Below are 15,583 nucleotides of genomic sequence, written 5' to 3'. Positions count from 1 at the left end.
CCTTGCTTCAGCTCTCATACTGTAAACACGTATCCTATTTGTGCCATGTTCTTTGTGCTTGGTGATTTCACTATTTAAAGTGGCCTCCAAGCATAAAGCTGAAGAGCTGTCCAGGGTTCCCAAGCACAAGAAGGCTGTGATGTGCCTTCTGAGAACACATGTGATAGAAAAGCTTCCTTCAGGTAAGAGTTCTGGTGCTATGGGTTGTGAGGTCAATGTTAATGAATCAACAGAATGTATTAAATAAGGTGTCTTTAATCTGAAACACTAGTAAAATAAGGTTATATATTGATCAGTTGATGAGAATACTATGACCAGAGGCATGCAGGAACCTAATCTTACTGTAATTCCCTGGGAGCAATGGTTCAGTATTCACTAATTCAAGTGTCTGTGGTTACTTTACAGAACATTACTATCACAGATAATGAGAACTGTGTGTGTGTGTATGTGTGTGTGATATTACTTAAAGCTTTGAAGATTACAGATACTTAGAGGTATCTGAATCGCAGAATCAAAACTTCATAAAGCATGTGCATATGAATAGTTCAGGGTGCTTTTGTGGGAATGCAGGATTCACAGGGATGCAGTGATAGACTGTTAAATCTCACAACACAAACAGAAAAAAATCAAAAAGTTATTTGACACTTAAATTCATATCTTTCATTTGCAAAATTTTCCTTTTTTCTCTGTGAAGCCTTCTCACATTTATTATGTTCAATTGTCACATAATAGAGCGGGGTGTTCTCTAAAGTTTGAGAACCACAGGTCGAAAACAGCTACTCCCAAACCTGGGTGCACAAGAGCATCAAATGGGGAGATTTTTAAAAACACTGATTTTGTCGTCTCACCCCAACCCTCCTGCCTCAGGGTGTTACCTGGGAGTCTGTGCTGTACAGACTGGGTAATTTCATTGAGGAGATAAACATGTAAGAGTCATCAGCTGTCTTAGGTTGCTTTGGCATTTGGAGCGGTGCTATGGTCTGAATGTTTGTGTCCCCCACTAAAATTCATATGTTGAATCACTAACCCCCAAAGGTAATGGTTTTAGTACGTGGCACCTCTGGGAGGTCATGAGGTCAAGAGGGAGGCGCCCTCATGAATGGGATTAGTGCTCTTATAAAAGAGACCCCACAGAGCTCCTTCTATCATGTGAGGATACAAGAAGTCTGAAATCTGGAAGACAGCCCTCACCGGACAATGCTGGCACCATGACCTAGGACTTCCCATCCTCTAAAACTGTGAGAACTATTTCTATTGTTTATAAGCTACCCAGTCTGTGGCATTCTGCTACAACACCAAACAGACTAAGACAGGTAGCGTCCTCAACGATGGTGACAGCAAACAGAAGCCACCTGGTTGTGTTATATGAAAAATCTCTAAGACACATTCTATAGTAATTTTCCCGAATATTTGTGGCCAAGGTTTTACCACTACCCTGCAGTTTTCACAATTACACATTGATACAAAGGAACTGTTGCTCCCATATTCAAGTGCCTTCTCAGTTCCACATTTGAATGTGTGTAACAGACATCTCAAACTCAAAATGTGTAAAACTGAGCTCGTTATCTTTCCCTTCAAACCTTCTCTGACCACATCTCAAATAATGGCACCTTAATCACTCCAATTTGCCCAAGCCAAAAATGTGGGGTTATTTTTTTGCTTCCTTTTGTTTTCTCATTCCTCACACATATTCAATGAGAACATTTAATCTCTGTCCACCATCTACATTGTATCATCCAGTACAACCCACCATCTCCAGCTCTTGCCTGGATTCTTACGTTACTTGAACTTGGTCTCCAAACAGACTTCCAAACTCCTATTATACATATACATCTTATCTATATGTATGTACATATTTGGTATACACACACACACACACACACACACACACACACACACACACACACACACACATTTTCTAACTCCTTTCTACCCCTGCTCCTAGATAGGCATTTCCCAACACAGGAGTAATCATGATTTTATTAAAGGAAGTCAGATTGCATCTACCATTGCTTAAAACTCTCCAATGTCTTCTCAGCTCATTCAGGGTAAAATCCAGAGACCTTACACGTTGTAAGGACCCATGACTCTTCCTCTCCTGCCCCCGCCCACTTGATTCCCTCTTGCTCTCCTACTACTCCCAGATTACTCACCATACTCCAGTCACACTTTATCTGCTGCTGTTTTCTCAACACACCTGGTAAGATCACCTCTCTCAGGACTTAGCACTTCCTATTTCCTCTGCCTGGAAGGCTCTTTCCCTAGATATTCACTGCCAGATTTTAAGTAGTAAATCCTCCTCTGCCACGCCTCCTGCTTCAATTTCATATTCCCTTTTTTCTGCTTATTTTGCTCCATGAAATGCTGACTTCCTGACACAGCACTATCCAATGTAAACTTTTTCCAATGATGGAACAGATGGCTATGGAGCAGTTAAAATGTGGCTAGTGAGACTGAGGAATTGGCTTTTAATTTAATCTTATTTTAATGAATTAATTTAAACTTGTAAAATTTGTTTCAAGTCATTTAGTTATATTAATTAATTTTAATTAAATGTGCATCTAAATAGGCATTTGTTGCTAGTGGCCACTACACTGGACTGCACGATTCATCTAGAATCTATTTGTGTTTGATGGTGAAGGGATCAAGAGTCTTCTTTACAATATTTACAGACAATTTTCCCCAGCACCACTTGTTGAAAAGACCATCTTTCCTTCACTGTTCATCAGTGCCACCTTTGCAATGAATCAACTATCCATATATGACGGAGTCTGTTTAAAGATTCTCTATTTTGCTTCATTGGCCTATTTGTTTATCCTTGGGTCAGTTACATGCCGTTTTACTTAGCCTATCAATATAATGTCTATATTATATCTGGTAGAGTTGAGTCCTCCAACTTTACTCTTTAAGACTGATTTGGTTCTTCTTGTCCCTTCAAATTTACTGATAAATTGTAGAATCTGCTTGCCAATTTTCACCAAAAAAATTACACCAACCAACAAACACACTGCTGAAATTTTAATTAAGGTTTGCACTGAGTCAATACCTAGTTGGGAAGAACTGACGTTTATACCACCATTTTGAGTTTTCTAATCAATGAAACTTTCATATTTCTCCACTTATTTAGGATTTAATTTATCTCAAGAGTATCTTAGACTTATCTGTATAAAAGTTGTGCACATCTTTCTTTAGATTTATTACCACGTATTTGAGGTTTTTGATGCTACTGAAAATAGAATCTTCTAAAATTTCATTTTAATTGCTGGTATACAAAAATGAAATTAGGGCTTCCCTGGTGGCGCAGTGGTTGCGCGTCCGCCTGCCGATGCAGGGGAGCCAGGTTCGCGCCCCGGTCTGGGAGGATCCCACATGCCGCGGAGCGGCTGGGCCCGTGAGCCATGGCCGCTGGGCCTGCGCGTCCGGAGCCTGTGCTCCGCAATGGGAGAGGCCACAACAGTGAGAGGCCCACGTACCACAAAAAAAAAAAAAAAAAAAAAAAAAATGAAATTAATTTTTACATTAACTTGATATCTAGTGATCATCCTAAACTTTAATAGTTAGTCTGTAGATTGTTGAGAATACTCTCAATACATAACCTGGCCATCTACAAATAATGAGAGTCATAGTTCTTCCTTTCCAGTACATATATCTTTCATTTCTTTCTCTTGCTTTATTGCACTGGCTAGGACCTCCAAAACAATGGTGAACAGAATGATAATAGCAGGCATCTTTGTGTTAATGTTGGTAACAGGGGTAAAGTTTTCAATATTTCACAATAAACTGTGATATGTGCTGTAGGTTTTTTTATGGGTCCTCTTTAACAAATTAAGGAAATTTTCTTCCATTGGTAATTTACTGACTTTTCATTTTCTCTTTATCATGAATGGATGTTGAATTTAATCAAACACATATTCCAAGACTATTAATTCCTCTTTAAGTTTATGTAAGTAAAGAATTGAAGAATAAAATTCATTTTTTTGTTTTTGTTTTTGTTTTTGTTTTTTTGCGGTACGCGGGCCTCTCACCGCTGTGGCCTCCTCTCCCGTTGCGGAGCACAGGCTCCAGATGCGCAGGCTCAGCGGCCATGGCTCACGGGCCCAGCCGCCCCGTGGCATGTGGGATCTTCCCGGACTGGGGCACGAACCCGCGTCCCCTGCATTGGCGGGCGGATTCTCAACTACTGCGCCACCAGGGAAGCCCTAAAATTCAGTTTTGCCCAAATTTAAAAAGTAAATATTTTCAAAGTTTTCATGTGTATCAATCTTTTTTCTTTTATTACTATTATTTAAAATATTTTTCCACTTTATGTTGGCAAAAATTGTATATATTTAAGGTATGTAATGTGGTTTCATATGAACATACATTGTGAAATGCTCACCATAATCAAGCTAATTAGCATTCATTACCACACTTGTTACATTTTTTTTTCTTTTCGTCTCCCTACTCCCCTCCCCTTGGGCAACCACCTGTTTGTTCTCTGTATCTGTGAGTCTGTTTCTCTTTCGTTATGTTTGTTCATTTGTTTTGTTTTCTAGATTCTACTTATAAGTGAAATCATATGGTATGTATCAATCTTCTAAGAGGAATGAAGTCTATCCTTTTTGTTTTGGGACTTAATAAGATACATTTATTATTAGATGTTCTACACAGATACCACATGCATAGAAAATAATGACATTTTAAATCACCACCATTAAACTGTTTTTTAAAGATTTACTTTAAGTTCTTCTACTGAACAATATACATTTTAATCAAGTTGCAAATTATGTCAACCTCTTACTTGTTTCAGTTTAATTTTGTGTGTTTAAAATTTAACTATTAAATGATAATTGATTAACTCACCAGTCATATTGCAATATAGAAGAAATGGTTCCAGGGGACCACTTCCATCTGCATCTATATAGTAAAATCCTGAAGTATTTCCTCTATGCTTATAGGCTTCACATGACTGCTCATAGATAGCTGTAAAAAAAAAAAAAAAGTATCATCTTAAGTGAAATAGTATAAAATTAATTTCTTTAATTTTAATTTGGACACAGAATACTCCAAGTCTTGAAATTTGTATGTACATTACTGACCAGGAGAAAAGGTAACACACACTTTAAAACAAAACTCATTTTTTAAAATTAATATGGTTGAAAGAAGGTTAGATAGAAAAAGGGAAGAATGAGATTGTATTTTATGGCATTTCTTTTTATGATTAAAGGAATATGAGAATGAAAATTTAGTTTATTTTTACATTAGGTAAAACAACAAAAGAGATGGTAGGTGTTTTAAATGTTAGGATCCTTATAAGTAGAATGTGACTTCCATTTTGGACATGCATCCAAATGGATCTTTTGACAACCATTTTGGAATTTCTAATTCTAGTATCACTTTGTAATAACCTAACATGTGAAGCACAATAGTGTAATCTCCTTAAATAATCTGCTGTTATTCAAAAATTATGCAACAGAAAAGTTTTAAATAATGCTTTAACTAGTCTCCTTCCTCACATAAAATTATCTATAGATAAAACCCTTTTTTCCGTAAAACAAATATGATTTACAAAGCTTCTTGTGAATAATTTTAAAAGTAATTTACATAAGAAACTTTCTCTAATGCTCTGTAATGAGAATTTAAGATAATTAAAATTCAAAGCAGAAGAAATATAAAATATATGCCCGCAAGTGGTCTCAGTGTGTTTTGATCCATAATTGGATGTTTTTAATTACACAATTATATATTTGCCATGTACATGGTTTGATATTAACAACTGTATATGATGCACTCATCTCATTGAACACTTGGCCAAATGTAATGGTGATTTCCATCAAGCTTTTAATTTTGTGAAATGAGAAATAAACCACCCCCTGAATATCATTCCTTGATCTATTCTAAATTTTCAAAATAATGTTAATGAGTTTTTAGACCATATGAAATAATGTAACTAATTTTCTCAATGTTACAGAGATTTCAGATAATCATACATATTTACTTCTCTACTCCTCCACAGTTTCTTGGTTTTATTTTATTCCTATTGTATATTACACAGACAGAAATATAAGATGGATTGGTTTCTAGTCACATTTGTATTTTGTGCAGTGAAGTGGGCATATGAAAATGGTTCATTTATATATTACTATACACACATACATGTGTTGATAAATTCTTTGAAAGAGGCTGGGATATAAACATAACTTTGCAGAGAGGGCTGGTATTAGAAAGGACACACAATTGCATGAGGGTGATTGGGAGTACTTTTGCTTTATGTGTATTACTTGGCTTTTTATAACATGACTGTTTAACATATTATTTTCTAGGAAAACCTTTTAAAAGACCCCCATCACTCACCCTCCCTCAACTCAGGCTAACAATACTGATGGCTTCATTATAATTGGGTTTGTCATCCTGGCCCCATTTCCCGGAATGGTCATTGGCAAAACCCTTCAGCTCCCTTTAGACTACCTGCTCAAGAACCTAATAAATTAACTCAATGATTGGATCAAATTGTGGACCACAGATGAAAATACGTTATTTATTCACCGTCTGATTTTTTTGGCTCAGAGATGTTTGTGTTTATACTTAGATTTAGTCATTGATAACGGTTGAAAATAAACCAATAGTCAATTAAAACACGTTCTATTACCTTTCTGTTTTGAGTTAGTTACTATAATTGGGATGATACTGGATATGAAGAATTAAAATACACCGTCCCTTTGCTGCTGATGACCTGGGACAAGTAACTTGGTCCTGGCTTGAGTGACAGCAGGCGTTCTTCCCGTTCTTATGAGGCACTCCAACCCACACAAGCTGATGCCCCAGGAAAGACTGGCCGCAGTGGCGAAGGCAGGAGGGTGAGGCCAGAAGGTCCCGCCGTCCCTGCTCACGCCCTCTCCAGCCCTGAGTCAGGACTTCTGAGGGTCCCTTGTGGAGCCTCCAGGGCTGGGAGCCCAGGATTCCAATTTCAACTCCAGCAGGAGTACAAAGCAGTGCACAGTGAAGAGACGAGAGTGGTGAGGCTGAGGACTGCACCTAGCGCCCTTGCCTGAAGTCATGGCTACGGGCCAACAGTACTAAGAGTTAAGCTGCTCAGCAATGTCAGCAACAATATGAAAAAATGGGAAGGAAAAAAATGGGCATTTGGGTCTCCCAAATGGGCAAATGGGCATCCCACGTCCTGAACAAGTAGACAAGAAAATGACATGAGTCTTATGACACACGCGTAACTTTTCACCAGGAAAAAAATGCACGGCTTCTAACACAGGAGAAGAATATTTGGTTGTGGTCCCAGCCTCTGGAGCATAATTGCAAGCGTTCACATTCTCACTCTGCCTCAACTATTTCAGGAGCTTCTGGGCATGGTGATTAATCTCTCTCTGTAACCTAGTAAACTAGGGATAATGACAATGACTACACCCACCTACTAAGGTGGTCATCAGAATTAAATAAGTTGGGACATGTAAAATACTAGAGCAGTACCTGGCATTTAGAAAATACTCAATAAAATTAACTATTATGATTAATTCCATTTCTACCATCCTTATTCTCATCATCCTTATTAATGGAGTTGCAAGAGACTTGAAGGATCATCTATTCTGCACTGTATTTTTTTTAAACATCTTTATTGGGGTATAATTGCTTTACAATGGTGTGTTACTTTCTGCTTTACAACAAAGTGAATCAGTTATACATATACATATGTTCCCGTATCTCTTCCCTCTTGCGTCTCCCTCCCTCCCACCCTCCCTATCCCACCCCTCTAGGTGGTCACAGAGCACCGAGCTGATCTCCCTGTGCTATGCGGCTGCTTCCCACTAGCTATCCACCCTACGTTGGGTAGTGTATATATGCCCATGCCACTCTCTCACCTCATCCCAGCTTACCCTTCCCCCTCCCCATATCCTCAAGTCCATCTGCACTGTATTTTATGCTTATCCTTAGCTACCTTTGTTTTCTACACGTGTTTTCCCCTTGCCAGCTCTCTTACTCTTTTCTGTCTTGCTTTATTTTGTGTGCTTCTGTAAGCTACCCTGACTACTTTATGAAAAGAAGTGTGGACTAAAAATAAACTAGAAATCAACCGAATGCTAATAAGATCCAGGATTGTACACACATGGACGTATATACACACAACAACAACAGAAAAGGGAAATAAATAAGGGAATCAGGACAGAGGCAAGAACCACAGGTGTGTGTGGCTTACAGTTGTGGCAAGTTGCTCCCCTGTATCCAGTGTTTGTACAGTTGCAGTGAAAGGTGTCCCAGGTCTGGGAACATTGACCACCGTGTTCACAATAGTTGGGCAAACACCTAAAAGAAGGTGCAGATACAATTACTACTATTCATTTTGAGAAATCACAAAATACTAACAATTTATACATGATCATGTGAGAGAAGAATGTCAACAGTAACCTAAAGAGTAAATACAGCGTGACTAACGGTCATTCCATTTGTCGTTATGGTACCTTAATCACAAAACTAAACCTTAGATCAATAAATTCATCAGGTTTCAACCAACTCTCAGGTAGCTGTGACTGCTTAATTTTCAACATGGCATACTATATCATAGCCCTTTCTTTTCCCTAGTGACATAACACTAATTCAATATGTTGCCAGAAACATCAACAGTTTATCATACTGATTTACTATACTGAATATTTAAAGGAAGAGGGAATAAAGAAGAGAGAAGGAAAGAAGAAAGTGGGAGGGAGGGACATCTCTATTCACTTGGTGTATACATCCAGGAATGTTGAAGATGTACAGTATAGATGCACAAACTCCAAGCAGTGGGTCAGGGTGCATTAGGATGCTGAATCAAAATCACAGGGGCTCCCAGGATATTTTAAATTTTTAAGAGAAATACAAGCATACTCAACATCTGTCAAGCACTGCGCAACTTATTAGCTTCAGATAGTTAAATTTCAACTTTAAATAGTAATACAGTCCACTTAATCATGTCCTATCTTTGAGAAGCTGGAGTCTTAGTAGTTGTTAAAAAGTAACACCATGTGAAATCAAGTTAAACAAAAGTAAGGGTAGCAGTGTCTGATCTGATCCCAAGCTTTGAAAGGTTGTACATTACATTAAAAATAAACTTAAAATATTTTTCAAATTTTATATATATAATTTAAAAATATATATAAAAGTAATATACGTATAAATTACTTTTTCAAAGCTTTCTAAATTGTTAGGACACGGCTTCCCTGGTGGCACAGTGGTTGAGAATCCACCTGCCAAGGCAGGGGACACGGGTTCGAGCCCTGGTCCAGGAAGATCCCACATGCTGCAGAGCAACTAAGCCCGTGCGCCACAACTACTGAGCCTGCGCTCTAGAGCCCGTAAGCCACAACTACTGAAGCCCGCACACAGAGAGCCTGTGCTCTGGAACAAGAGAAGCCACCACAATGAGAAGCCCGCGCACCGCAACTAGAGAAAAACCACGCACAGCAGCGGAGATCCAAAAATAAATAAATTAACTAGTTAATTAAAATAAATAAATAAATAAATAGTTAGGACATAAACACTTGTAAAGTTGCCTGGAACTAACCCACTGTTTAAATGAAAACGTTAGTTATATCTTTTGGCTTAGGATACTGTGAAAAAATTACTGAAATACATTAAGGCAACCTGGACAAAAAAGTTGAAGAGCTTCTGGTATCAACTCAAATAGCCCTGATCAAATAACTGATGCTTTTTAGAATTTAAATTGAAAGTTATATTGAGACCAATGCTCTCATTCACCCCAGAATAAAAAAATAAATAAATTACAAAACCTGTCAAGACTATATTCTTGATGAAGTTTCTGCCACCTCCTTTTTTAAAACTAAGACTGGGAACTCCATGTTTTGCTTTTAGGATTTTCCCAATTTTAACTGAAAATTATGTTACTGTTTTTTCTGATTATAAAAAATAAATATCCACTGTACAGAAATCAAACAATATAGGAAACAATAGAGAAGAAATATAATTTATAATTTCAATATATAAAAATTACCACTATAAACATATATGTGTGTGTATAATGAATTATGTTCATAAATGTAATCATAAAGTACACGCTACTTTACAACCTTTTAAAGGATTCAAAAATAAATAATGGGCATCTTTCCATGCCAATTAAGTTTATATGTATTTTAGCATTTTTATAGATTCACAGGAATCTATTCAAAGAATATTTAAAGAGGTATTTAATTTTTTTAAGCATTTCAAATCTAGAAGAAAGAGGGAATTTTTAAAATAAAATTAAAACAAAAACGATTCTAACTGGTAATCAGAAAAGAAAAGGACAGAGAAGGCTATTCTTGAACAGATCTTGAACAATGTTTTAAAAGGGGGCAGATATAAGTGACTACACCTAAAATTCTAAAGAATGAATCTCTTGTGATACATGTACTATTTCTATTTGATCTGCTGCAAAATATACTGTGTCCATTTTCCTAGATTCCTGTTAGACTTAACTTTTCATATTTTTTAATTACAACGTGAAAGACTGGATTGTGGATTTTATTTAAATTCATCATATAGTAGTTCTGTTTGACTACTAGTAACCTATGGCAAATTACATTGTATAGTGAAGTACTGATTCTCACTAAAGGTTTCAAACAATTATCTTTTATACTTTTCTCCCTGAGAGTCATTTAGATACAAAGTAGAACATAAACAAATGAATATATCAACATGCCCCAAACTGAAGTGACGTGTATGATTTTATTTATTTATTTATTTATTTATGGCTGTGTTGGGTCTTCGCTGCTGTGCGCGGGCTTCCTCTAGCTGCGGTGAGTGTGGGCTACTCTTCATTGCGGTGCGCTGGCTTCTCTTGTTACAGAGCATGGGCTCTAGTCATGCAGGCTTCTGTAGTTGTGGCACGTGGGCTCAGTAGTTGTGGCCTACGGGCTCTAGAGTGCAGGCTCAGTAGTTGTGGTGCACGGGCTTAGGTGCTCCATGGCATGTGGGATCTTCCTGGACCAGGGCTCGAACCCGTGTCCCCTGCATTGGCAGGCGGATTCTTAACCGCTGCGCCACCAGGGAAGCCCCAGTTGATAGTCTTAAAAAGTTGATATCAAAAGATTTCCTTAATACTATTGCTTAATAAGTGGTTTAGGCCCAAGCAACTTAATAAATATTTATGCCCTTAACAATTGTGACCCCTACCCCGCTCCCACTTGGGTTTCTGCCCCAAGACACGGGGACATGGAGGACAGCTCCCTTTGCAGTTCTGTCCTCACCTCCATCGAGGGACTGATGGCCATCAGCCTCAGTCAGCCCCCACCCAGGTTTCCTTGCAGGTCCACAGAGGACAAGGGGAGGGCTTCTAGATGAGAGAGAGAGAGTGTGTGTGTGTGTGTGTGTGTGTGTGTGTGTGTGCGTGTGTGTGACTGTGAGTAAGAAAGGTGTGAATGTGTAAAGAGTATAGGAATGATCTTATGAGTGTGCAGGTGCGTGTGTAAAGATGCTATGAGTATGTGTGTGAGTGTGCTTGTGCATGGATGAATAAGTGAGGAGGTGTGTGTGTGTGTCTGTGTGTAGACTGTGTGTGACAAGTGGCTTTGAGATATGTGAGTGAGTGTATGCATGTATAGATGTGTGTGGGAGACTTGTACAATGACATTAGTTTACATATAAAGAACGTGGGTAAATGACTGTGTGCGTGTGAGTGTGAGCACGTATGTAAATGTATGTACACCTTTATGTGTAGGTTTGATCCAACTTAAAGTTAGTTACAGTAAAAAGAGAACTACATTGTTTAAGATTCTGTCAGATGTTTTTTTTTTGGCTGTGCCTCATGGCTTGCAGGATCTTAGTTCCCTGAACAAGGATTGAACCCGGCCCTTCGGCAGTGAAAGCGCAGAGTCCTAACCACTGGACCGCCAGGGCATTCCCTCTGTCAGATTTTAAAATATATTTTTAATGTTCCTGTTTGTTTCAATTGCAATTTATTAAGCCATAAAATTCTGTGTTTAATCTACATAGATTAAGCATGAACCGCGATACACGTTGACGTGCGCCCAGGGAAGCAGTACAACACGGCAGGCAGCACGCAGGGGGACGGCCTGGAACCAGCGGGCTTAGATCTGATGCTGGGCTCTGCCTTTAGCCATGTCCTCTTAGCCAACTTACTTAACCGCTCTGTGCATCTATTTCCATGTTTACAAGAAACAAACACTCTAAGAACAGGTTCTAAGGGTTTTTGTGAAGATTAATTTAAATACATGTTAATTTATTTATTTAAAATAAATTTTAGAACAGAGTCATTGCACAAGTCTCTCACACAATGCATAAGCTCACTCACATATCCAAAATCGCCCTACACACTCATACAAGTCCTGACACACACAATCACAAGTCCTCAAGCATTAACCCATGCATGTGTACACTCACACATGCACACGCTCACACACAGCCACACCAGCCCTACACACGCACTTGTAAGGTAATTCAGACACATTCCCAGGCCCCTCACTCACTCACATCACCCTACACAAGTCACTCACACACACACACACACCTAAATACTAATTCAGATTAAGTTAGACTACAACCTAGTAAACAGATTTTTTTTTAAAGTCTCTATTTAATAATGCTTTGGAAGCTATGTCAACAGGTATAGCATATAAGACCAAGAGAGATGGATACATATTTTCTTCTGAATATAAGAGAATGGAATGAATTTAGAGATACTTTTGGAAGTTTAAAAGGTATACAAATATAAAAGGTATGTTGGTTTTTGCTGTTATTTTTAAGATTTCTAGGGTTACCATTAGCCTAAAATTTTCTTTAAAAAATGTATAGTCAAGATTTATCCATAATTTGCTACTTCTGAAAAGCGTTTTTAAGGTGTGGTACCGAAACCATAATTCTCCTATTGTGCTGTATCATGCTCTGTTTTACAAACGTGCACCTCCAGAAAGCAGGCAAGACGGATTCCTTGTGTAAAATGGCAGCTTCAGAGAAACCCATGTTGGAGAGGTGTGGGTCTACTTGTACCAAAAGAACGTTCTGCGATCTGAGATGGTCAAAATGACCATCATTCATAGTGTGGATGACCGAATCTCCCCACCCATTGCGGGTGAGGGCTCCCTGCTTCTGTGAGTGAGACCCACCTCAAGAGAGCTGGCCCAGGGAGCCTTGCTACAGGGCTTCCCCAAAATCAGGATTAACGTTCCTGAGCTGGCGTGGCTGTAATTACGGAGATGGTCACTGTCATTTATTCCCCAGATCAAGCCACTTGAGGTTTATCGTCTCAATTCTCCCTTTACATATCATCTTTCATTATAGAAAGTATTATTTTATCTACAAATTGAATTAAATAAACACATACTCATAGAGAGGAAATGATGTCCTTCTAATCCACTGTTAAATAAGATTAAAATTATTTTTTTCTACACATAGAATAATAACTCCTAGTGTTCAAAACAGGATCAACAGACATTGATAAACGGTCTTCAGATATAATAGATGTGTGTTTATGTTGATAAAATGTTTCATACAAATAAAAAGTTATTTTTAAAACTCAGACTTTGGGACTTCCCTGGTGGCTCAGTGGTTAAGAATCTGCCTGCCAATGCAGGGGACATGGGTTCGAGCCCTGGTCTGGGAAGATCCCGCATGCCACGGAGCAACTAAGCCCGTGCACCACAGCTACTGAGCCGGCGCTCTAGAGCCCGCGAGCCACAACTACTGAGCCCGCATGCTGCAACTACTGAAGCCTGCGCACCTAGAGCCCGCGCTCCGCAACAAAAGAAGCTACTGCAATGAGAAGCCCACACACCACAACAAAGAGTAGCCCCGTTCGCTGCAACTAGAGAAAGCCCGCGTGCAGCAACGAAGACCCCATGCAGCCAAAAATGAAAAAAAAAAAAAGTTAAGAAAACTCAGAATTTATCCGTTTGCTCAAAATATATAATGAACACTACTACATGGTTGGGGTTAAGTTTGTCACATTGCTTTCTTAAAAATCTGGAACGGCTATGACGTTTCATTGAACTCAATAATTAAAAATAACGGCCTTGATGACCGGCAAGATTTAGGCTACAGTCGCCCATGCCTAAAAATACTTTACAATTATTAACTATCAATTATTATATTAAAAGTTACTTGTCCTCTGCAATGAATGCCCAAAGCTTGCACTAGCATGCCCGATACTGGAGTTCCTACTGAAACTACTGGAACATCCTCACAGCTTTATCAACACTACGGCTCCAAACTTTTTCACAGGGAGTTTCCTCTTTATTTTCCCTGCAGAGAAGATAGTAATGGGTTCTTGAAAGTACACATCAGGACCATAGCAACCAGTTAAATTCCTATGTCTCTGAAATATTATTCAGCTGTCAGGGAAGCAAAAGCCAGTTTGATAACTGACCACATAGGTTTCTGATTTACTGGTACTTGATGGTCTAGATTACTGTTAGGGTATCCTAAGTTACTGCGTTTAATGATATATTCTTGATACATTTATACCCCTCTAAAATTATAGCAGAATCAACATCACCTTTTGTGAACTGGTAGCTATTTATACATATAAATAACATGGTCACATGTCTTCTAGCTAAATTTTATCACTGGCAATATGAGGTATAAAACTAAAAGAATATTTTCTTATTTCTAATGTGAATATTATCTCTTTCCTGTGGAACAGATGATGGTAAGAAAAAGGAGAGAAAAATGTTTGTTTTACATACAAATTTCAATCTGCTGCCAAAAGTTTGAAAATGGACAGGTCAAAATAAAGAAGTGAGATTGCCTTTACCTGTCTGTGATTCCACATGAGTCTATCTGAAGGTCGCTGAAGTTCCCAAGAGCCTCCTGCTGAACTGAAATCAGATCTACCATCTTGTGACTGATAGAAATGAGTCTCATACATCCCTGAAACCCACCAAGTGGACTTTTACATTTGGATCCAAAGCTGCTGTCAGGACAACCTGATAAAAACAAAACAAAACAAAGTTGATAAGGATACATCATAATGAATCAGGACTCAGTATCTTCACTAAAAAAATTTTTTAAATAGGCATTTGATTAAATTAAAATGGAGGGGAAAGCCCACTGCAGTCATAATTCATTTGATCTAAATTACAAATAGCAATTCATACAAATGTATTTCTCTTTATTACCACAGGATTCATAGGAAATTACTATTGTTATAATAATTATGTGCAAGGATACTAACTTGATCCCAACTTCAGAAATATACAGATCAGCTCCAGTATCCTGAACATGTCAGGCAGCAGTATTAAATTATATATAACTCAAACACAGGAACTTAGTCTTTTGAGATGCAAAAAGAAGAGCATAAAGGAGGAAAACATGCACTGTAGATAAGAAAAGATAAATCAATAATCCTGAAATACCTTTGTGTTTAAGGCTATTCGGAAAAGGAGTTACGACGACTTGGAATAAAATTACAACTATTTATGTAATTAAATACTTTTCACATGCATTAAGAGCCACATATACATGCATTTTAATACATCATAATGGCTTAATGTCAAAAACGTTTCATTGTTTGACTTTATTTACTCTCTGCCTCATAAAGGAGTGTTCCGTTTGTATTGATTTTTTTCCTAGCATTTATCTAAGACCTGTTTCTAATTATTTAAAT

The 15,583-nt window shown here is 38.1% G+C and overlaps 1 protein-coding gene across 5 annotated transcripts in view; it reads right to left on the bottom strand.

Moving 5' to 3' along the window:
* CNTNAP4 (contactin associated protein family member 4) overlaps nt 1-15,583 on the bottom strand; it is a 287,771-nt gene that overhangs the window by 73,100 nt on the left and 199,088 nt on the right. For all 5 annotated transcript variants that reach the window (XM_024124937.2, XM_024124939.1, XM_024124940.1 and 2 more), the window contains 3 exons: nt 14,732-14,903; nt 8,186-8,292; nt 4,843-4,962 (listed from right to left, as the gene is read on the bottom strand). In XM_024124937.2, coding sequence (XP_023980705.1) covers nt 4,843-4,962; nt 8,186-8,292; nt 14,732-14,903 — 399 coding nt within the window. The remainder of the gene's footprint in view (nt 1-4,842; nt 4,963-8,185; nt 8,293-14,731; nt 14,904-15,583) is intronic.

Source organism: Physeter macrocephalus, chromosome 17, assembly GCF_002837175.3.
Source record: "Physeter macrocephalus isolate SW-GA chromosome 17, ASM283717v5, whole genome shotgun sequence".
Lineage (NCBI taxonomy): Eukaryota > Metazoa > Chordata > Mammalia > Artiodactyla > Physeteridae > Physeter > Physeter macrocephalus.
Note: the sequence above shows the minus strand (reverse complement) of the source record. Positions and strands in the feature narration are given on the sequence as shown.